The 24,074-nt window shown below is 42.3% G+C and overlaps 1 protein-coding gene across 5 annotated transcripts in view; it reads left to right on the top strand.

Annotated features, from left to right (window-relative positions):
- Positions 1–24,074, top strand: part of FBXW11 (F-box and WD repeat domain containing 11) — a 98,090-nt gene that overhangs the window by 11,151 nt on the left and 62,865 nt on the right. The window contains exons 1-2 of one of the 5 annotated variants that reach the window (XM_083431981.1): positions 100–440; positions 13,783–13,862. The exons of 1 other annotated variant lie outside the window; for it this stretch is intronic. Coding sequence is in view for 2 of the 4 variants with exons in the window: in XM_083431978.1 (XP_083288104.1) it covers positions 396–440 (45 nt within the window). In the remaining 2 variants the exon portion in view is untranslated. Of the gene's footprint in view, positions 1–99; positions 441–13,782; positions 13,863–24,074 lie in introns of those variants that run through there. 3 more of the 5 variants (XM_083431979.1, XM_083431978.1, XM_083431980.1) reach the window with 3 other exon arrangements.

Here is a 24,074-nt window from a genome sequence, read left to right as displayed (position 1 = left end):
CGCGAAGCACTCCCCACCTCGGCGCTATGCATGCCGGGCCTTGTGGTTCTTTTTCCCGCCGGCCGGCGCAAAGCCTGTCGGGAACCGTAGTGCCTCTCCTCCTCCTCCCCCCCCCTTTGGTCGCGACGGCGGTTCCGACGCGGCTGCTGAGGGGGAAACGGTCGCCGCCGTTGCTAACGTTCGCCCGCCCGCGCGCCGCGTCGGCCTGCTGCGTCACTTCCTCTTCCGGGCGCGCGGCCGAGGAGGCGGCGGCGGGTCAGTCGGTCGATCTATCGGCAGCCGGCCTCCTCCTCTGAGGGAAAAGGAAAAGGTGGGGGGGGGTCGATACGGGCTTTTCTCTCCTCAGCCGCCGCCGAGGAGGAGCCGCTGCCGCCGCCATTCCCGCCGCCGCCGCCATGGAGCCGGAGTCGGTGATCGAGGACAAGACCATCGAGTTGATGGTGAGTATGAGGGGGCCGAAACCGAACGCCGGAGCCCTTTTCTGCCGCCGCCGCCTTCTCACAGGGCCCCAGAGACGCGGGCGAGGCCTCGCGAGGAGAGGCGACGCCACAACCGGGCGGGCGGGGGGGAGGGGCGAGGTGGGAACCGGGAGTGAGAGAAAAGAGAAGGACCGGGAGGCGCCGGCGCGGTGGGAGCTGGTCTTTGTAGGCCTCGGGTTTCGCCTGCGCATCCTCCTCTCTCTCCTTCCTTTTCTTCCGTCCCCGCAGTGGGGAGCGAGGGGGGGAGGAGGAGGAGGGGGCGGGCCGGCCGGCCGGCCTCGCACTTCCAGGCCAGGTTTCTTTCTCTCCTGCTCTTTCATTCGCAAAAGGGATCCTCGGAAAGCCGCCTTTCGCCGCTGCCCGTTATGTGTCAGCTGGGGAAGATGGGGGAGGGGAGAGATCGGCCCCTTTTGGCCCCCCTTCTTTCCCCCATCACCCCGACCTCTACACCCAGGGTGTTTCGCCTCCCTCCTCCCCTGTTGCAAGCCACCCAGAATGGTTGGGGGCAACCCAGTCAGTCAGATGGGTACAAATAATAAAAATTATTATTAAATCATCATTATTATTAATATTATTATTAGTACTGTCCCAAGCAACCAGGGCAAAAGCCACACAAGGTGTTGGGCATCCGCACAGGTGAAAGGCCTCTGGGTACATGTGTCGCTCCTCACCCCCTAAAAAGAGAGAGAATATGCTGAAGGTGACATTTGCAAGCCAAGTTGTCTCTCGCAGCATAAGAACCCAGTTTTACAAAGCCAGGGGCATGGTTTGGAGGGGCGATGTGCTTGGGCTGTTGCTGTGTGTACATTTCAGCTTCCAGGCTCCTTAGGACTGCAAAGCTTTGATCAATCAATCAGGGCGATTGAACAGCTAGCGGGTTTGATTCGGCCCCTTCTCTCACCCCTCCGAAAAAGATCATTGTTGGGGAGGATGACAGGCAAAGACGTTGGGCCTCAGGACTTCTAAGTGGCCTACTTGCCATGCAGAGAGGCTTGCACAGATGTGCTGGTTAAAGATGGCGGGTGTCCCTCCCCCTCCTTGCAGTGTGGTAACTTAAGATTTCATAATCATAAGTGACCATCTTCAAGAGATGCTGACCTCTTTCTTTAGAGTACCTTTATTGAATGTTGTTGATTGTGTGCACTTTCAATTGTAATTGGGTATTTAAAATTGGTCATCATATAAACATTAAGATGGTGATGATGAATTGATTTTAAATCCTTTGTATCAGTTGGTAGCCTTAGTTCTCTTTGGGTACATTTGTCTTGGATGACTACTGAACTATGCTCTACCACCGTAAAAAGATAGAAAGCTAGTGTTGTTCTTGCTTACGTACTTATTTATTTTGGTACTTTGAGTTTTGTTTGTTTGTTTGTTTTTTAATGCAAAAGACTCTTTAGCAAGCAACACTTTGACACTTTTAGCCAAAAAGGGGAAATGTTTGTCATGGGATATTGTGGAGCTGTGTTGTATATGCGCAATATGCAGTGGTCTGAAATGTGGTGTGCTCAACATACTATGGAGCTCGCTCCCAGCCCTCGTGCAACGTTTCTATGTCCAGAGGCGGACACAGAAGGTGGTTAGTTTTGCTCAGATCCTTGTAAATATGAGTCCTTAATGTCAGCTATACACCTTCTGAACATTGAAGAAGCTGGAGGTTTTCTGTTCGTTTTACAATTACCATGAAAGGGCTTTAAAAGAAATCTGTTTTGAATGGAATAATGTTTATACAAAACAATGAAATTTGTTATCTTACAAATCTGCCTTTGCTGATGGAGATTCCCTGGAGATCAGTTCGGCTTTTGTGAGTTCAAGTATGGATCACAACCAAAGAAGTCCTTAGTTGCAGTCATTCTTTGTCAGGGAAAGGTATATAAAGAAACTTTCCATTTGTCTCTGTGATGGGGACAACCCTTCATATATGTTCTGGAGCTATTAAACTGGGGCCAGTACCTGATTATTACATTTTTAGTCACTTTCCTGTGATCATATATACAAACATGGTTGATAATGTGAAGAATGTGCTTATTTGTTTATTTTTTCTTGGAAATTTTGTTTCCTTTTGTGTGTCAATACTAAAGCAGAAGCTCCTTTTATGGACTTCAGAAAGTGTGCAGAATAAATGTAGAATGTTAAATTTGTTTATCTTCATTTTAGATTAATGTGCTGAATTTTCCTCAGTAGAACCATTCATTTTACAGAAGCAGTATAATTTAGTGAAGTGCAAGGGCAAGACTGCTCAATTCTACATTGTTGGAAAAGCACATAGCAGATAAAATGGCCACAGGGAAAATGAAGAGGGTAACATTGCTGTAACAAACCCAAAGGCCCAATAGTAAAATTTGGTTAAGTAGAAGCATTTTTAAAAAAATAAGAATGGGGTGAAGTGACTTGGCAGTGATCAGGAGAGTGCTATGAATTATATGTATATTTTATGTAGCCTTCTCTGTAATGAACATTTTACTGAGTTGTTGACACTAAACACTGCTCTTTGCTACAGTTGGGTTTTGACAGCAGTTGGGATTTATTTAAGCTGACAAGCAAACTGCTAGTTTTAGGAAACATGTAAACTCTGTCTTAAGAATTCTAATCATGGCCAAACATTACAGTAATATTATGGTTGTGTGTTCTTATATTTCTTAATCCATTAGTGCTGGTCACTATGCTATTGTAGCAGTAGAGCATTTGCTTTGCACCCACAGAGTACCAGATTCGGTGTCTGGCATCATTATTGAAACGATTTTAGGACTAGGAAAGATCTGTATCTTAATACTTTGGAGAGCTGCTCTTAAACTATGCCCTCTGATGTGACTTGAGTGAAGCAAGGTGGCACCTTTCTCTTCCAGAAGGCTGTGGCAAGGTGGGTGGGAGGGACTGAATCCTAATACAGGTGATTTTTTTTATCCTGGCCTTTCTCACCCATTGGGATCAGTGTACTAGTACAACAACTTGCAGTGGTTACCTTATAAGGTCCAGTCTGTTTTCTGGACAGCAACCCTCTCACCTGGAGCAGCCTGGAAACCAATTGGACAAACTGGGTTTCATTGCTGGGTAATAGCTTTTTTTCCACTCCCAAGAAATTCTGTACTGGCGCAACCCCCACCCCATCCAGATATGCTATTAAGAATGAGGAAATCCCAGTAAGTGAGTCATGACAGTGCCATAGGGAGGAGGAAGTTCTCTGTCCTGCTCTGAAAACCTTAATAGTCCTTTCTGCACATGATATCCGGGAAGTCATAGCTGTCTGACAACTCAAAGAAGAAAAATGTGTAAAATAAGTACTCACAAACAGCATTGCAGATTCAAAATAAGTGAACTGAATTATAGAGTAGTATGTTGAATTTTAGGGTAGTATGTTGTAGTGCGGATCAAACTTATACTACATAGATATTGCCTGTAAGCACAGCCACATTTTTGTGGTGTTCTTGGAGCAGATTTTCCCCACTTGCTTCTTTTGGGTATGATTTCTTTCAACTCTTGACTGGATATTTGGTGTGGGAGTTCAAAATCAGAACGATGAAAGAAAACATTAAGATATGTAAGGTACTCAAACAGACTCTGCATTTGTCTTGGACAGCAAGTCGAAAGCTCTTTTTGTAATATGAAATGTGACACTGGATCAAGGCATTGTTTTTTTCAGTCTTCAGTGAGTTTTGTCAGATGGCTGCAGCATTTACTTTCAGTAATTGAATCATCAATATGAAGAATAATTTGTTGAAATGTTTGAACTTTGACAGTGTGGTGTTGTTGTTGACTGCTGCTCTTCAGTTTTCATAACATAGCAAAACTTTTTCTAAAAAGCGCCTCTCTGAAAAAGTGTACTGTAAAATTAGCATGGACAGGTATGATGAATCAAGCAGCCAATTCCAGGTGGCTTAATTTTGTCATTGTTAATCTTAAGCATTCAAGTTATTACAGTGGTGCCTCTGGATGCGAACGGGATCCGTTCTGGAGCCCTGTTCGCATCCTGAGTAAAACGTAAGACACGACCGCGTGCGCAAGTCGTGTTTTGCTGCACATGTGCGTGATGCCATTTTGAGCGTCTGTGCATGCGCGAGCGGCGAAACACGGAAGTTACACGCTCCATTACTTCAGGGTTGCCGCGGAGCGTAACTTGAAACGCTCAACCTGAAGCACATCTAACTATGACTGTATTCTAAAAGTGCCAAAAATTATAGGCTTGTGGTGATCTCCAATATTTTCATGCTTGGAGTAAACGCTTTGAAATCGAAGTCCATTAATTTCAGTGGCCCTATTCTGTGACTAACATTAGATATCACCCATTGTTTTACTGTCTTTGGATTTTAGAAAGGTGAAAAGCAAGTGTTTTGAACCTGATGTTCAGACATGATTTGTTTTTATACCAGCTTATTTATGGTACATTTGCTTGTTGTCTGTTGACTTTAAGGTGAAAGCTTTTTTTGGGAGAGAGGGGGATGACTCTTTGATTAATTACTTTTACAGATGTTTATAATTAAAATCAACATTATTTTTGTTCTTAAGCTTACTTTCTAGCAAAGCAAAGGAAGGAAACCTCTGAGGGTTTTTTTTAGATTAATGGTTTTTAGAGTTTTAAAAACATTTATTATATATGAGAGGGATAATGCAAATATACATGGAAATTCCATCTGACCTGCAGAATCAAGCATACGAACTACCTAGGTAGATCACCAAACATTAATGTTTTCAACTGTGGCTGGTCTTGTGCATGCAGCTTCTCTTTCGCCTGCCCTCCTGGTCTACCCATAAACAGCAGAAGAATTGCTTAAACATGAATCTTGCTTTCTCCCCCTCTCTTTCACATACTTCTTAAGAATTGCATTTCTGTAGTGTTCTTATCCAAGTGAATCCCATTCACTGCCTAGAGCCCCTCCAGTTAGAAAATGTGAGCTGGGTGAGTGAGTTTTGCTCCTCTGTCACCTGGTGCCCTTCCTATCAAAAAGAGTTTGTCCTAGAGATCCCCACAATGATGCTTGGGCTATTTCCCATTTCCTGATCTTGCACTCCTTATAATCCCAGCAGAGGCACTTGTGATCTGTTACTACCCAGCGCATCAAGAAATAAAGAATGCTTGGTTATCAAACTTGAGTGCCTGCTGTATTTGCTTAGGTAGAGAGAGCAAGCAAGAAACTTTCAAATGTGCAGGACTGGCTCAAAGGTTAGCAGATTTCTGAGGGGAAGGCTAGTTCAATTATATGTGGCCAATATTTTGATTGAGCTAAATACTAAACTAATCTAAGTTATATCTAAAATAAAATCTAGAGACTGAGAATGCTCAGCTCCCAGTGGATGCGTACACAGAAACAACGCAGCATAAGCATTGTTTTGTAATGTATGTAGAGCATACAAAAATGAGTCAAAATGAGAAAAAACAGCAACAATCAGTATATTTAGGAAAATAATAACTGTAGCTCAACACAGTTCACTGTAAACTTTGCTGCTGTCTATTAACCAGGCCCTAGATTCATTTCCCTAACATTCCCATCAAGCTGATAGTGCTGATCATGTGCATGATGAGAATCGATATGTAGAATTCATGTGGCAGTGATTACTGGAGACCTAGGTAAAAGATTTTTGTACCATATTGTGCCACTCTTATTATGTATGAGACCTTTCCCAGATGTTGATCTCTACATGGTAGTGTGTTTTTGCATGCAGATGGTCATTAGTGTATTGGGCTGCCACACAAGAGCAACTATGAATCAAAGTGGCCCCAAGCTTGATAGAGGACTCCAGGCAGGTCCCCATTTGCACAGGGATTGTGTTCTTGGTCATTGCGTGCATCAGCAGGGTAGGCATAAGCCCGCCTCACCTTGTTCCGGGGCCAAAAACGGTGCATGTGTCATGAGTCATGCATGTCTTGAATGCGTGCAAAGTGGGATTTATCTGTACTTAAAATAGGGTGAGTATTTTTTCCTATATGTTTAATGAACTGAGTAGTTGATGTTATGATGGTCTTGAGTTCTGCTAAGCATTCTTTTTCATTTTGATAATTTTCTTGTTTCCAGATCTTTAATCAATGGCTGTACCATATTCAGTTTTTGTTGTCATTCAGCAAATCCTATGCAATATTGTTTTTCACTTGTATATTTGTCATAGCTTGCGGTAGCCTATATATTTCCATTAATTTTAAATTACCCTCCATATTTTGTTAGGTTGCAATTCTGCATGAAGGCGCTCTAACTGTAGCAAGAAAATGAACAGGTTTTTACCCATTGTCTGTGCATAAGCAGAACAAAGTTGCAATTTCTATGTGGGACGTCGTCCTTCTGAAGCCTTCTCTCTATACCCCCAAAATCTGCTCTGAATGGTCCCCCAGCCCTCTGGAGCAGATCTGAAGGAGATGTGGGGATTGCAAGATGGGGGAGAGGAAGGAAAAGCCCCATTGCGTGAACAGACGTGCACTAATTTGCATTAATATATACGTTAGCAAGTAGCGAAAATGAACAGACTGTAGCAGAGCCTATTTCCATTTTCTCAGGACCGAAATTCAACAGAATTCTATGACAGTAATATTATGACCTTAGTTTTTCTATATGTTTCACAAGTCTTTGCCATCTTGAACATCTTGCTATCGGTATGAAATAAGGTTGGGGAGAAGGAGAGCTTTGGGAATATATGTAAAATGAACATTATATGAAGTTCTTACTTCTCTGTGTGTCTCTAAATCAGTTGAAGGTTGTTGCCCAGCAAGAGTGTAATTAACAAATGTTTAAACAAATGATAAACCATAACTGAAATGCCTTCTTCCGTGTACCCGTCTCCATCTTCCTCCTATCTTTCTGTCTGTCCAGCATTGACAAGAAAATTGTTTTGCCAGTAACCAGAAAGGAGTTACTTTCAAAGACCAAACCTACATAATACTTTCTTCTTGTACATTGTATGTCAGTGAATAGCAGCCTAGTTAAAAACTATCAGAAAGAGCTGATAGTTGCAAAAAACAATTTACGGCTAGTCTGCCATTTTGTGGGTTTCTGAAATTCTGGGAACAGTGTTGCCTTTTTACAATGTGCTAGGAAAAAAGCTGGCTACAACATTCTGTACCAATTTTTTAATGATTGGCTGTTAACAGCTAATCCCATGTGGGGTTTGCAGGTAGTCTAGTATAAAGATAATTGATGTTAATCATGATGTGTACCTGAGAGTAAGGATGGATCTTCTTTTATTGCTATCTCTATTTTGGATAAGTAGATGTGACAAGCTATTACTTGAATTTCTAGACAAAACAATGTTGCGAAGTCTCCATCAGTGGCTTAATTTTCTTGGTCTCTGTTAAAAGTTAAGTGAGGGTGGCGGTGATAAATTTCCACGTCCTAGTAAGTTCTAATTCAGGTTTTGCATTACAGCAAAATTTAACCACACCTATGATGACCACATTCAAAGTTATGTGATATGGCAACTTAGTCCATGTTTCATTTTTTTTGTTACAATTAAAAATTCAGCTTAACTCTTGCTCAGACATAAAACAACTTAAGTTGGAGTAATATGCATTAGTATGAGGCAAATGAAAGTGAGACTTATTGAGGCTCATTCAGGACCTATGGATGCTGCAATAGACAGGACAGCCTGATACAGAAATTCAAAGTTTGACAGAAATCTATGGGGGAAAGTGATGTGTTTTAATAATAATTTTGACGGTAACCATGCATGCCATGGAATGAGATAAATTAAAAAATGCAGTGTACAGAAATACTTTTGCTTTTAAAATTATGACAGGATTGCTCAAGCAAAGCTGTTCTTCTGTGTATTAGGCACCTGTGGTTTATAGTAGTACCTGGTTGTTGTTGTTGTTGTTGTTTTAGTAATCACTGCAGATATGATGGGCAAAATAGTCTCACTGTTATATTTATCTGAGATGGAAATTATACCATTAATTTTTATATCTCAAACAGAAGTGCCATTCTGGATCAGGCCAAAGATCAGTCTCCTTTCAGGGAGTCCTTGACGAGGCATGAGGGTGACTTCTTCTGTTTGTTCCCTGCCTCTAGTGCTTAGGTGTATACTGTCACTGTTTTGGATGTTCTGATTAGTTTTATCAGCTAGTAGCACAATGGCTATCCTCCATGATTTGGATTTTTAAGTTGTCTATCAGTGCAATCCTCACTGCATCCACTCAGAAGCAAGTTCCAGGTAAGTAGTATTATGATTGCAGCCTAATTGCACTTGGTGTTAGTGAGGTCTGCAAGTTAAATTCCAAGAAATGCCACTTGTCTGTCCTGAGCCTACTGCCAGTCAACTTCACGGTGTTTGGCATTTCTCTGCTTAAACACTTTCCCTGCTTAAACAAGTAGCAACATGGTTACTTGTTACGTTGCAAATTATAGATGCTGCACTTCATTGCACCTCGGCAGACTCCTTGTTGCAAATGGTTGGTGGAGCTATGGAGGTGAGTATAAGTTCAGGTTAGCCTACAATCATAGGCATGCTTACTGAAGGTATGTTTCAGTGAAATCAATGAGATGCTTGGTCATAACCAGTGAAGTGGGAATGAAAATTTTCTGCTGCACTTGCTTCTCCGCTGAAATTTTACCATTTATAGATATATATGGTTTTATGAAATTAATTAGCAAAATTATGAATGTGTACAATACCAATAATATTTGGTGATCTAAAATCAAAGCTTTTAACTTTTTTCAGGTGACTATCCCTAGGAAGTACTGTTTCTTTATATATTTGGCTCTTAAAGATTCAGTGCCTCACATTATTTACAGTTTAAGAAGTTTACATTATTTACAGTTTAAGAAGTAGAACAAAGTAAGGGAACTGATGGGAGTTGTAGTCCAAATATTCTGGAAGGCACTGGGTTGGGGATGGCTGTCTTACAGAATTGTGCATCGTGTGGAAAAAGAGGACAGAGAATTTCTCTCCTTGTTCGTAACACAGAAATTTGGGATCAGCCAATGAGATTAATTGATAGTAGATTCAGAATTGGAAAAAGCAAGTAATTATTCACGGAATGAATAATTAGCTTTACATAATTTCCTGTTACAAAATGTGATGAGTGCCATGAGCTTTAGTCACTTTAAAAACAGCTTAGATAGGTTAATAACTGCTATTTAGCATTGCAACACCATTTTTTTTAAAAAAAGGATTTGGGTATTTAGAGACTGGTTAGCTTAACATTTGTTCCAGGAAAACTGCTGGAAATCATTGTTAAAGTTAAGATTACCAAGCATACAGAAGAACAAGTCTTGCTGAAGAAGAAGGAGTGTGGGTTCCACAAAGGTAAGTTGTCTCTAAATTTTTATTGGAGAGTGTCAAGAACATGTGAATAATTAGTGGACATTGTGTACTTGGACTTCCAAAAAGCTTTTAATAAAGTTCTTCTCCAGAAAATCTTGACTAAGTTTAGCAGTCATTCTACAGACCCTCTCAGGAAGGTCTCTTAAAAGACCAAGATGCAGAGAGTAGGTATAAACAGAATGTTCTCACAATGGAATGATGTAAGAAGTGAGATCTCCCAAGGATTTGTAGTGTGACAGGTGCCTTCTAGGTGTTTAAAATGAAAAAGGGCTGTGAGCTGCTCCAAAAGGACTTATTCATATTGGGTGAGTGGGCATTAAAATGGCAAATATGGTTCAGTGTAAGGAGGTATAATGCGATGCTCATTGGATCAAAAAGTTCTAACTTCACATGTATGCCAGTGGAGTCTGAACTGGCAATTACTGACCAGGGAAGAGATATTGGAGCCATGGTGGATAGTTTAATGAAAATGTGGACTTAGTGTATGGCAGCTGTGAAAAGGGTAAATTAGAAAAGGTATTGAAAATAATTTTGCCAATATAATAATATACAAATCTGTGATGCAGCCACACTTGGAATACTCTGTACAGATGTCACCACCATATCTCAATAAGGTTATAGTAGAGCCAGAAAAGATTCATAAGAAGGTAACCAAAATGATCAAGGGCTGGAGCAGTTTCTTCATAGGTAAAGGTAAAGGTACCCCTGCCCGTACGGGCCAGTCTTGACAGACTCTAGGGTTGTGCGCCCATCTCACTCTATAGGCCGGGGGCCAGCGCTGTCCGAAGACACTTCCGGGTCACGTGGCCAGTGTGACATCGCTGCTCTGGCGAGCCAGAGCCGCACACGGAAACGCCGTTTACCTTCCCGCTAGTAAGCGGTCCCTATTTATCTACTTGCACCCGAGAGTGCTTTCGAACTGCTAGGTTGGCAGGTGAGTTTCTTCATAGTGGAAGGCTATTTGGGGCTTTTTAAACAAAAGGTGTAGCAGGAAAGAGTGTGATAGAGGTATATAAAATTCAGCCCAGAGTAGAGAAGGTTGATATGAAGATGTTTCCCTCTTACTTTCGATGAAGCTGAATGTTGGAAAATTCAAGATTAGACAAGTTCATGAAGTTTAAGACTATTCATTGCTGTTAATCATGATGTCTGTGTACTACATCCAGTATCGGAGGCATTGAGTGAATGAGTTGGCATCCATCTGTCTCTGGAGACAATGGAAGAGTTCCGATGAAGAGTTTTAGCACATGTTGTGACTGTAGAGACCAATTGAGGCAGATGAAAGTGTTTTGGTTTACCTGCTACAAGTGCACCATGGTGTTCCTTCTGTTTGTGCTCCTTCCGGTGGTCATTCCTCCTTTGGTCACTGCTGTGGATACCCGACCTGACTACCTGTCTCCAGGCACTGCAATCATCAGCAAGGGATTCCCACATGGCGGGGTTAATGTTGCCAGCCTTCATGTCAAGTTTGCAAACATCTTTATAGGAGTTGGTCTGCCACAGGCCTAGTGACTGAAGCCAGCTCCCTGTAGAGCATGTCACTGGGACAGAAGTGCGAACATGCAAGGAATGTGTGCTTGGGAGAGTATATCTTTGTTTGAGACTCTGTCCTGCCATGTGATGTCCAAATCTTCCTGACACAGCACATATGAAAGGCATCTTAGGCATATATCTCTGAATACCAGTTCCTAGAAATTGTAAGTGGGGAGAGTGCTATTGCACTCAGGTCCTAATGGGCCTTTGGCTTGATCCAGCAGGGTTGTTCTTATTTGCCAAGAATTGAAAATGAAACCAGTTGCTAAGAGGCAACAGCAGGTGAGACCCGCTGCTTTCAGGCCCTACTGATGGGTGTAGACCAGTGGTCTGATTCAGCAGTGCTGTATTTTTGCAGACACTGCATATTTTGACTTGATGGGGTTTGCGGAGAATCTGCAGCAGACTTGAATGAATATCTCTTCTTGGTGTGTCATGAGATGCCTTCCAGCAAGGCTTATTTATTGGACAAAAGGTTACAAAATGTGGAAGTTTCAATTGCAGTATCCTTATAAGGGTAACTACGTGTCTTTCTATGAACACAGATAGGAATACTTCATGTAACTAAGAAATTGCGGAATATATATCAAAACCATGTGTTTCCATTCTCCTTTCTTAGCAAAGGTACGGGAGTGGATGGGATGCCATTCTTTCCATACCTTCATACTTAATGTGCTGTTTCCCTCTCCATGAATGGGATTCAATGAAGCTTTTGACCCTCTGCAGTTTATAGTGGGAAGAAGAAAACAAAGACATAACATGTTTCCTAACTGTATTTAATTTTGACAATAAAAGTATAATGTGGTTAAACAGATCCTCTGGTGACCCAGCATCAATGCAGTCTTGTGCTTTACCTGCTCTGTCTTAATCTTACTAGTGACTTAAATCAACCCACATATATTGGTTGATTATGAGTGGCTAGTTGTGCAAATTCATCTGCAATGATACTTCTGTTGTAAATATTCCATTCCAAGTGTTCTCTTGTTAGGAGAGGCTTCAGAATGTAAAAACCAGGCTAAGGAGTATCTAAAATAATTGATTATGCACAGAGTGCAATAAGTGGCAGCTGCTATTTTTCAATGTTTTTCCTTCATCCTGAGTTGATGTATCTGACAAAGGAGTTTCCATGAGGCTTCATTTGTCATCTTCATGGGCAGCACACTAACAAGCATTTGGTGAACATTTATATCTGGATAATCTAAGCAGCATCCGACAAGGGAGCTAAATCTGATACAGTTGTCAAGGACCTGTGCTGTCAAGGACCTAGTTCACTGAGAGCTGTTGACCCTACATTGTGTTGAAATGTAGCCTTGAAGTGTGTGTGTGTGTGTTTCAGTTAAACCAGGTTTGGAGAACCTTTGGCCCTCCAGAAATTGCCAAACTACAACTTCCATTATCCCATGCCATTTGTCCTGCTTGCTGTGGCTAATGGCAGTTGTAGATCAGCAATATCTGGAGGGTCAGAGTTTCCCCACACCTGATCAAAAGCGAGGTTTGTGTTGGCAGTAAGAAAAAATAGGCACCAGAAGGCTTGTCAAGGGCAGGTAGCAAGGCCTAGCTGGTTGCATGCAAACTGGGAAATGATATAATTAAAGTTTATGGGTTAAACAGAATAAGTTTGTCTGAGTCAATAAATAAAATAGGACTGCTTCCTTCATTATTACCATGTATAACAGTGTATAATGATTGCATTCTCTATTGAAGGTGCCATTTTGTTCCCTTTTTAAATTTCCAGAGATAAGTGTTGCCACTTTTACTTAAGCTGATTTTAGATGTAGGGTCAAATCATTGGGCACAATGTCTTAATGCAGTCTTAGGCATTATTGGTTAATACAAGCGCCATGGGTACATACATGACATTGTGATAAGAAAGACGTAATTTGCTATGATCCAAAGAACATAGAAACTAGTTCCATGAGCCCAAGGGAGCTTTGGGCTGGTGTATCTTGAACAGTAGCTCCCATCTTCTGCAATGCTATATAGAATGCCTATTGGGAAATAGAAGGAAATTTCAGGAGTTGTTTGTGATTTGGCATGGAAGAATGCCCTTTCAAAGAAGAAAAAATAAAAAAATCATGCTTGTCACACCAAAGTCCATAAGCACACTCAGGTTAACTCTTATATTCCTGGCTATAGTTTGTGGGTCTGGCATAGATAATCTATAGGTACTTTGTATTTTAAGGAGAAATACAATTTTTTTATCCTATTGAAATTGAAGTTAATGCTTTCCTTAGGCCTGTACTGTTGTTTGAGATGTCATAGCAGCATGCATAGTGCATAACCAAGGTCATTTACTCTGGATCGGTTGTCTCGGGTATGAGGAAGTACAATTTCTTGTCTTTAATGTAGTTTCTTGTCTTAGATCCACCAATCCGGTGACCCATCTGATTTAATGGCTACCGGAACCCTGCTAGCTGTACAGGTTTCCTTGTCTTTCTAACAACATTAGGAGTGCATATTGGGATTTCGTTCAAGAAAAGAAGTAGATACACCAAGCTGAAGATGATTGGCTGCTCTCTTTTGACAGACAAGTGTGAAAAGGAAACCCCATTCGAATTTCCATTCATTCTGGATTGGTGGATCTGAAGCACAGAAACAGAGTTTCAGGTAAGAAATTCCCTGTACTCAATAGTGTTACAAATGCAGAGTTTGGTTAACCAAAACTGGCTGCATAGAGTTTATAAAAACATTTAAGCCGTATATGATGGCAGGTCTGTTCAGTGTATTTATTTCACTATACCGCTTTCCTCATGGATAAGATTTCTAAATCATTTATCTCCAATGAAATGTCATTGGTAGATCTGAGTAAAATATGTGATTCTCTTAAATAAATAAGAAAGTCTCTTGAGGTCTAGTTTATGACTTTGTAGTCTAAGGGCTGGATTTTACTATCATTTTAATTTGAAGAGCTGGTTGTAAAGTGTTCATAAACTTGGTAGTTCATGGCGTACAAAAACAACTTTTGGCCAAATGAAAGCAGCTTGATTTTTAAATACAGTGGTATGACATGTTTTGTCTTACCTTCAGAGAGTTGGAAACAACTTTGACAAGCTTACAGTCACCAACAGTGTAATCCTATGCATGTTCGCTCAGAAGTAAGCCCATCTCTCTAAAGTGGAATTTACTTCCCAGTAAGTGTATTTAGGATTGCATCTCTATTTTTAAAGCTGTTTAGACAAAGCTCTGTACAAGGCTAACTTGTGTACCCCTTGTTTTCTGGTAGCAGTGACCAAGTTTTCATTTTGGAAACATTTTTTAAATTTAGCGTTGCATGATTCTCTAGCCTGGGCTGAAGAAAGTGAGAAAATGTTTAAAGATCCACAAAAATTGCTAGTTCACCATTTTTAAAAACGACCGGGTACTCAGTTGTAGTGAAACATTTCCCCAGGTCTTTTATTAGTTTTTTATGTGTTTGAGATTTGGTCCTATTTATGCAAAAATGCATGTGGTAAAATCTGCTCCACTCAGGTTTGAGTTCATTTTTCATTACAATAAGTCAGTTGCACACTGTAAAGTCTAAAACAATAGTGTGGCAACTTGAAACGATTTGTTTTCACTTCCAGCGGTTACTACTCTGGAAGTTGTTTCATACAAAATCATTCTCCTGCCTCCTGCCTCCAAGCCAATCCAATCCTTACTACTGGTACTGAAAGGGGTCTAAGAAAGAACAGTTCTTGATAACACTCCCCCCCCCCCAGCCATTTATTGTTATTTGAGAAAATTATTTCTGGCTTACAATACTGTCGTTCTGATCTCCTGCTTTCTGAGCCACATTTTCTTTCTCCACTGGTCTCTGACACTGATCCTCATATATGTAAGTAACTCCATTAGATAAGGGGATGAATTGAGAGAACAGCCACTCTAAAACACGGAAAAGCTTGATTCAGATGCCAAGCCAAACAAAGTGTTTGGAAAATGGACCTGTGCTGGCACTTTTAAGTATCTGATAATTGCATCTAGGTGAGTTTTGAAATACCTTTTGCAGTTTGAAAGACAGCCCCCCCCCCAAAATAGGTGGGAGAGAAGAGAGCAAATTGCATAATGCATTTTGGGGTGAAGCCTCTAAAGGCTACTCTGCAAAAGAAATTGAAAAATCCAACAGGGGTTGCAGAAATCTATTCTATATAGTTACTTTAAAAGCTATTTTGGCATTTGACTCTTAATTTTCAAAGGGAACAGTATTTTGGAAACATCTGCCCCATTCCCATTTTAGAGCATGATAGGCTTTTGCCTAAGGTCATTCTTAGATGCATGTTCTTACATTGGATGAGGAATCTCCTGATCCCAAGTGCTTCGCACTTTTATGCTTTTCTCTTTTGCTGTGACAGCTGGATCTGTTGCTGGACAAAATTGCTGATTCACTGATTTCCTCATCCCTCTTCCTTCTATAGCATGAATCACGAGGCTGCATAAAAACTGCCGCTTACTAGCTGTGTTTTTGTAGACTCTAAACTCTTGGCTGTGCTATGAGTTTTGTTCCTACTACAGCTTGTTCAGATTCCTTCTCTTGAGGAATCTCTTGATAGACATTTTATTATGTTTTTATATTTGTTGGAAGCTGCCCATTGTGGGCATCATCATCATTGAAGAATCACTGTTTATCTGTAGTACTCCTCATCCATTTCCCATCTGAATGGTCCGTGTTTACAGCAGCATTTTTTGCAGTTGTGTTAGCCTTGAACAATGCTAAAGTCGCTACTGGCCTTGAATGTATTCAAGTGCTTGAAGCCACCCCTTTCTGTTTGTTCTTTTCTAGACAGGGCTGGGGAACCCATGGCCCTCCAGGTGTTGTTGTACTAGAACTCCCATCAGCCCCAGCCAACATGGCCAGTGGTCAGGGATGATGGGAGTTGTAGTCAGCAACATCTGGAGAGCCAAAGGTTTTCCATACCTGTCTTGGACACTCTTATTTCTAAGATTGTCGTTTATTTGCTACATCCCAAGCTTTTCCAGAATCAAATCCAGTCAAGTTGTTGTCTAAAATGACAGCTTACCTGTACTCTAGATCAGAGTTTCCCAGACTTGGTTCTGTTTTTGGATTACAACTCCCATCATCCCCTAACTAATTCCGTAAGTGGAGGAAGCTATACTTCTTAGATAAGCATGCTTTTGCATGAAGGTCTAGCAGGAGTGGGAACATTTTTCAGCCTCAGAGCTTCATTGCCTTCTGGGCAAGCTTTCATGGCACATATGAGAGAGTGGGATCAGAGGCAAATGTGAGCAGAGCAATGTGTATAAATTTTACCTTTGTACAATAGGCTAGTTTCTACACACACACACACACACACACCTCTTTATCCTCCATCCAGGCAAGCAAGAGTCAATTGAAAGCATACATTCTTAACCAGGCAAAAACACTTTGGTAGGATGTGAAGCAAGGGAAGATCTATGAGTGAGGGGTGTGGCCTTGGAAGAGCATGTGCAGTTGGAGAGGGCCAGATAGAGACTCCAGGAGGACCATATTCAGTCCCCAGGCCCGAGGTTCCCAACCTTGATCTCTAAATTTCTAAGGTTTATTTAACCCAGATCTTCACTTTGCAACCTGTGGAACTAGCTTTTTCTTGATGAAGAAAATTTTCTTGCATGCGTAAATAAAACACACTTAGTTGATTCACTGGGGAAAATAAATTTACATATACTTTGTAGATACAAGGATCTGTATATTCAGGCGGCTCCCTCCATCTGTCCCACTCCTGACAGTATGGGAGTAATGACAGTGGCTTACCTTACAGAATTATTGTCATGATTATAGCAGCATGTATGTTACATAAATGCCTGTATTGCTGTTAGAGCCTGCATCTGATGGCTCAGGGTTAATTGTTTGTACGTTCAGTTTAGATTTTAAATTTTATGGTAACACATACATGCCAATTAGGCAGGATTAAACAAGTCAGGTAGTTTTTTTTATTAAAAAAAAAATCTGACAAGCACGGAAACATTCTAGCACAGAACCATCAAATTAAGTGAAATACAGCTGGGTGCAAAATAGATTCCTTGACAATTATACGCCACATTTCTTGTAACATTGTACAATCACAAAGAATGTACATGCTGAATCCTTTTTTATATTGCAGAACACTAAAGTAGAAGTAAAACATCAGAGGCTGCTCTTAAGTTGGTCACATGCAGTCTGGGGATGGATGGAGTGTCTCTTGTGTCTTTGGGAGCGATCTGCCAGGTGTGGGTTTACATTGTCCAGCTGTGCATGCTTGCACACACACACACACACACACACACAGAGTACAGTGACAGCAGGAGACAGACATGGGAAAGAATGCACGGATGAGTCTGGGCTTGGGGCCAAACTAGACATGATGGTGACAGGCCTATGACTTACCTCTCTGCAATCTGTCTCTCTTGGGTACTCTTCAGTGTCAGAGCTTGGCTGAAAATCAGCGAGCTCAGCTAGGAGGAAAGCATTTGAGAGGAGAGGGTATGGAGAGATGATTGACTGTTGTGAGCCACTTTCCTCACCTGCTTGCCCCATTTCCCTTTGAAATGCTCTGTAGGGGTGTGGCCTGCATTTAAACAAATGAATCAGCTACTATTGTGTGTGCCATTTGACATGTAAGGGAGCCCTGGGAGCCTGGTTTTGGAGACTGTACGACAGAAATGAACAATCCATTCAGTTGTTGCATGTGAGAGGAGCAAACCACCAACACTGGCTTAGCACTATGTTCACACCAGGGATCACGGTTTCCATTGCTTCAAACAAGCCAAGGTTTGCTCTTTGCTTCCTGATCATGTTTTGTTTGATCAAACTAAACCAGAATTCTTGGTTCAGACACAGCAAGTCAAGCAATTACTGGTTTCACTTGCACTAGAGGAGGAGCAAGGTGGGAATGACATTAGTATTCATGATAAAGCATATGATTAGCATATGATTTCATGTGATGTAAAAACTGGGTTACTAGCCATGCTTAAGAGCTAGCGATTAAGGAGTTTAGGGGTCACCAGTGCCTTTCTCAGCTTGCTCTAGTTTTTCCATACTACAGTGTGTTGAGCTGCATCAAGGAAAGAAATGTACCCATTGTTGTTTGAGCTGTTCCTAAATTTTGGTAGCAAAACTCCTGACAGATAGCTTCTGGAGGCAATATACCTCCTGCTGCTGCTCCCTTATTGCTCACGATCCTTTGCAAATAACATGTTTTTATATCAGTTTTAACTTTGAAACGTTACTGCGTTAGGTGATTTGCAAAGTTAAAGTTTTAATGCAAATACTTTATCAACTCAGACAATCTTGCAGTTTCCATTCTTCTTACATACATAGAGGTTTTGTTTCTTTGTTGCCTTGTATTTGCGAATGAAACTAGAACCCATGGTGCACTCCATATGTTATTGGACTCAAGCTCCCATCAGCTCTAGCAAGGATGGCCAGTAGTCAAGGATTATGGGAGTTTTAGTCCACGGCATCTGGAGGCAACCACACTGCCTATCCTCAATTTAGAAGGAACACTTTGAAAACAATGAAATTAGTACCTTGCTGTCAGTTTGTACCTTCCTGTGTTGAATAGCTAATAATAGAAACATCCTTAGTAATAACGCTCTAGAAAGACAAAAACATGTGCCTTACAGCTGATGAACATAGTTGACCTTGAACATCAACTGTTATTTTGGGGTTGCTGGCATATTGCTGCTAAGAGCATCACTTCTTGACTTTTTATTGACTTAAGACGAATCTTGAAATGTAGTTCTTGAAATACCTACTTAAATAGTCTGAAACCTTTCATACTGAATTGCTTAGAGCAGCAGGTATAAACTGATTCTTGTGAAGTTTCTCTGCACTTTAGAGGGAAAGCAAATAATAGCTTAACAGAGATTTTTGACTGCAGGGTCTCATATTCTGTAATGGTATTTTGGTGTTCTAGATGGCTTGGAAATATACCAGGTCCTTGTATGCATATCAAGGTAAATCCAGGATTCCTGGTTTATCCTGGCATACTGTGAATGAGCAACCTGCTGGTCTCTCATGCTTTGCTTTTCCCTTTGTGTGAGCAGCTTAGACTAACCAATGAGCCAGAGGTTTTCAACCTTTTGGTGTTCATGGCTCCCTTGACCAACTGCATTCTTTCTGTGGCACCCCTTTGGGGCTCAGGAGCCCATTATGTCACCCCTTGCCTGCAGAGCCAGCAGCCCCTCACCCCTTTGTGGAATGTTCCTTCAGCCTCCTCTCTTCTCCCCTCTTCTTCAGAGTCCTCTGGACAGCCACAGCTGCCACCCCTGGTCTCTGAGCTGCTGCCACCCCCCCACCCCAAAGAGAGGTGCCTTCTCACACCACCCAACAGAGGCCTGGGAAGTACCCCCTGGCCAGCCCCAGAGGCACCTTTCACCTGGGGAGCTTGTAGCCGGAGCTGCTGCAACGAACAGCTGTGCAAGCCTTTGGGAGGCAGAGACCCGAGAGAGCATCAGGTGAGGGAGGGAAGGAAGGAAAGAAGGCCAGAGGCCAGTGTTTCCTGTGGCACCCCTGACCATCATTCAGGGAACCCCAGTGCCATGTCACACTGTTTGAAAACCACTGCAATAAGCAATGGTACATTAACTGCGCGATCCCCTTGCATTGCAAGTGTGGCATGTGCCCACATGTATTTCCGTCAGGGCTCAACAGGTCACTACATGAGACTGACAGGGAGTTCCAGCACAAAGGTCTTTGTTTTGTTAAAAAACCAGATTGCACAGAAGAAGGAAGTGTTGATATCCTGTCCCATCAACAGGAGGGATAGGGTAGACTCGAAACCCAAGTAAACAAAATGAAAAACAGATAATTTCCCCTGCTGTTGTGCCCCAATGAACACAACATAGGACCATTAGCTGAACTGACTGGTTCATTGTTACATGAAAGGATTAATGAAGAAATACATATAGATGCTGAAGTTGAACTGACCCATGTGCTGCAATCCTAGATCTCTACCTATCTGGGGGCAAGCCCTATTGAACTCAGTGGGGCTTACTTCTGATTAGATGCTCACAGGATTTCACTCAGTGTCAAATCACTATTTTGGATTCAGTGAAGTTGGCTGGAAGCTAAAGAGGAAAACCCAAGATGGTTCTGCTTACTTGCTGTAGTTTCCTGGTATTTGTCTCCTCAATGATGCTCATGTTGGAAGAAAACAACAGCCTCACTTTGAAGAACAAAACTGCCCTTTGTGACCTGAGAACAATGTGGCTAAGTACCATACTTAACCTTCTGCACTCTTGTGACTTGTCAACAAATGAAAATAGAATTGATGTAGTATGGCAGAAGTGTCAAGGAGCATATGCTTATCATATATGCAAAATGAGTCTGGTACTTCTTTCCCCATGTTTCACACATGAATTCTGGTGTGGTATTCCTTGGCTTTGAGTTGGGGGAGCGGAAGGGAGTCACTTTTATTGGGACAGTGGTGTGGGTTCCAGAAGCATGTTTTCCTACGTAGACCAATGAAATAAAATTGCTGTTGCTAAATTGGGTTGTTTTATATGTGTTTGTATTTTTTTTTTACTGCTGGTTTTCCAAGGTTTTTGATGGTTTTTGTTTCTCATAGTTATGAACTGCCTCCAGTACGAGAGGTGGGATTAGAAATAAGCTCTCCTATGAGTGGGCAGCCCCCATAACAAGGTTGTCATCATTTAGCAGTCAAGGCTTCACAGTTGCAATGCACATGCAGTCTAGATTACATACAAAATACCTACATTTGTATACAAAATCCACATCTTGACAAAAAATTCCTAGGGTCACCAGGGGCCAGTTAGAATTATTAGGGGACTGTATCTGCCTGTGGCCATCTCAGCTGTTAGGGGAAAAAAATGTACTGAACTTTAGTGGCACTTTCCAGGCATTTTGCCCTTGTGCATTTGCAATCACGGAAGGGGAAGAATGGAGCTGAATTTGCTCCCTCGCCCTTGCCATTCATGCATTGGGGGAGGTTGGAAGCAGGAGAGTCTGCTGCATACATGTAGGCTACCCACACAATTTACTGCTCTGGTTTGCAGGATTAGAGATCGTAAAGGTAAAGGGACCCTGACAGTTAAGTCCAGTCACGAACGACTCTGGTGTTGCAGAGCTCATCTCGCTTTACTGGCCGAGGGAGCCGGCGTTTGTCCGCAGACAGTTTTTCCAGGTCACGTGGCCAGCATGATTAAGCCGCTTCTGGCAAAACCAGAGCAGCGCATGCAAACGCTGTTTACCTTCCCGCCAAAGTGGTACCTATTTATCTAATTGCACTTTGACGTGCTTTCAAACTGCTAGGTTGGCAGGAGCTGGGACCGAGCAATGGAAGCCCACCCCGTCGCGGGGATTCGAACCGCCGACCTTCTGATCAGCAAACCCTAGGCTCAGTGGTATAGACCACAGCGCCATAAGGAAAGCCTATAAGTATACAGCAGGCTACTCACTTCAGACGTCCCTCTCTCCATGTGGATTATGGGAGTGGTGTCTGTGAGTACATGGCAGCAGGGGTAGCAAGTTCAGCCCTGCTCTCCCCCTTGCTCATTTGTAAACACATGGAAGGGAGAATCCCTGAAAAAAGCTATGGAGAGCAAGGCATGTAAATGTGTTACATTAGGGTTTCTATGCCCAGAAATGTTTTGTCACCATCAGAAGTGATGGTGCTTTACACTGGGTTAGGCCTTCCTCCATCTCTTCCCTGTAACAACTGTGTTGTAGCTGAAAGAGGCTCCTTAGGAAGCAGAGGCTATGGGCAGGGATCCAAGGAATTGTGGGATTAATTCCATGAGCCCAAGAGGGCTTTACACTTTTTCTCTTAACAGCAGTCTGCCGTTGTGCCTGGCAAACTGAGTTTTTGAAAACTGTGAAGGATTTCAAAAGCACTCTGTCACATGATGTGGGGTGTGTGTGTGTCAGCTGTTTTCAAAGAAGAATGAGAAGCCTAAAGTTTCATGCAAGCCCATTCTGTGAGTCTAAGCAGCTCTTTAGATCTCAACCAGCAGCCCTGTTCCCTGCAAGATACAGTCTGTTGCTGTTGCTACAGGACTGGTCCATATGAGCCAAGGGTTGAGACCTCTTAAATTGAATGGTGCTTTCTTAGTAGACTGGAAAAAAGGGTGTATAATACTGTCACCCGTAAAAGGAACCAGCACTCCTTGCTGCTTAAGTCCTTGGTGATGTTTTAAGAAATATTTGATTTTTATATCTTGTAGGGTTTGTATAAAACTATTGATGATGCCGTCAACTTGCAGCCACATCTGTTACTGCTCTCACTTCTAGCGCAATTTTCCTTCCTGCTATGAAGCAATACATACAGTCCTTGTAAAATGGCCATAATGATATGAACTCAGAAGTTGCCACTGATGTGACCAGCAGCAACCCATCATTTCACCCCTCCCTCATTTTAAAGGTGAATTTTCTTTAGAGTGAGTTAAGGGGAGAGAAGTCTTCTTTCCACTACTAGTTAAGTGAAACTTCATTTGACTGGGACACAGTGTATATGCGTGTGTACCTGTGTGTGTGTAAAATGTGAATTGCACACATGTAAAATATGTGTGTGAAATACGTATTGTCTTTGCTCATCCTCTTGCAGCTCCGCTGTGTATGGAACGTCCTTTCAGATTGCCTGTGTGGTGCCATCTCTTTTCCCTTCTTCAAATCACTCCTCAAAACCCACTTTTCCTGTGAAGCTTCCAGCTTAATTTCTCTCCAGTCCTTATCCCCCAGTGGACAAGTGTGTATTTAAATGCTGCATTCATACCGTTTGCATTCATCCCTTGTTCACAGCTGTCTCTCCTTGTTGCCTTCCTCAATGTCAAAAGTTAGGCAATTATGTCCTATGGGCAAAAATATGTCTCTTTTTGTTAGTTGTTCTGCAGAGGAGATGTACACTAATAGTACTGTGTAAATGATGCAGTGCTGAGAGTGTGTTCCCTCCTTATAACACCACACTAATGAACCACTTTCAACTTCTGTCAAGTGAAATTGAGGGGCTCGACTAAAACTTAAAAGCCAAGCAGACAAAAGTCAGCCACGTAAGGCTAAACAAAACCTCCCTGGCCATTATCCTTAAAGGTAAAGGGACCCCTGACCATTAGGTCCAGTCGTGGCTGACTCTGGGGTTGCGGCGCTCATCTCGCTTTATTGGCCGAGGGAGCCGGCGTACAGCTTCCGGGTCATGTGGCCAGCATGACTAAGCCGCTTCTGGCAAACCAGAGCAGCACACGGAAACACTGTTTACCTTCCCACCGGAGTGGCACCTATTTATCTACTTGCACTTTGACGTGCTTTCGAACTGCTAGGTTGGCAGGAGCAGGGACCGAGCAACGGGAGCTCACCCCGTCGCGGGGATTCGAACCACCGACCTTCTGAACGGCAAGTCCTAGGCTCTGTGGTTTAACCCACAGCACCACCCGCGTCCCCTATTATCCTTAAGGAGGGTTAATTCTTTCTAGGTAAAAGGAGGCACCTCATCAAATGACCACAGGGTTCTTCTTGCTCAGCTGTTCATTTCTCCCTGCCCAAAGACTTTTTCCAGTCTCATCCTAGAGACAAATAGGGAGGCGATCAGAAGAATCAGACCAGAAGAATCTTAGCATATTGTTAAAGTTGTGAAGGAATGTAATGGCTTGATGAAACACACAGATGTTATGTTACTCGACTTCTATCAGAGCTGTGCAAGTTGTTAAATGCTTCCAATTCTCTGTTTTCAAATTTTAGGTTTGCGCTTTCTCCCTCCCTCCTTTTTTTTCATTTTGCAAGAAGGGGGAGGGGGACCCATTGTTCACTGATAGAGAACCTAGTTAGCCCGTAGCTGGTGTCAGCTTCAGTGCCCAACATCTCCAGTTAGAGCAGGAAACCTGTGGCTTTCCACATGATGATAAACTTCAACTCCT

This window comes from Podarcis tiliguerta (assembly GCF_965153285.1).
Source record: "Podarcis tiliguerta genome assembly, chromosome: 3".
In the NCBI taxonomy this organism is placed as follows: Eukaryota; Metazoa; Chordata; class Lepidosauria; order Squamata; family Lacertidae; genus Podarcis; species Podarcis tiliguerta.
The sequence above is the reverse complement of the archived record's forward strand: the minus strand, read 5'-3'. Positions and strand labels throughout refer to the sequence as shown.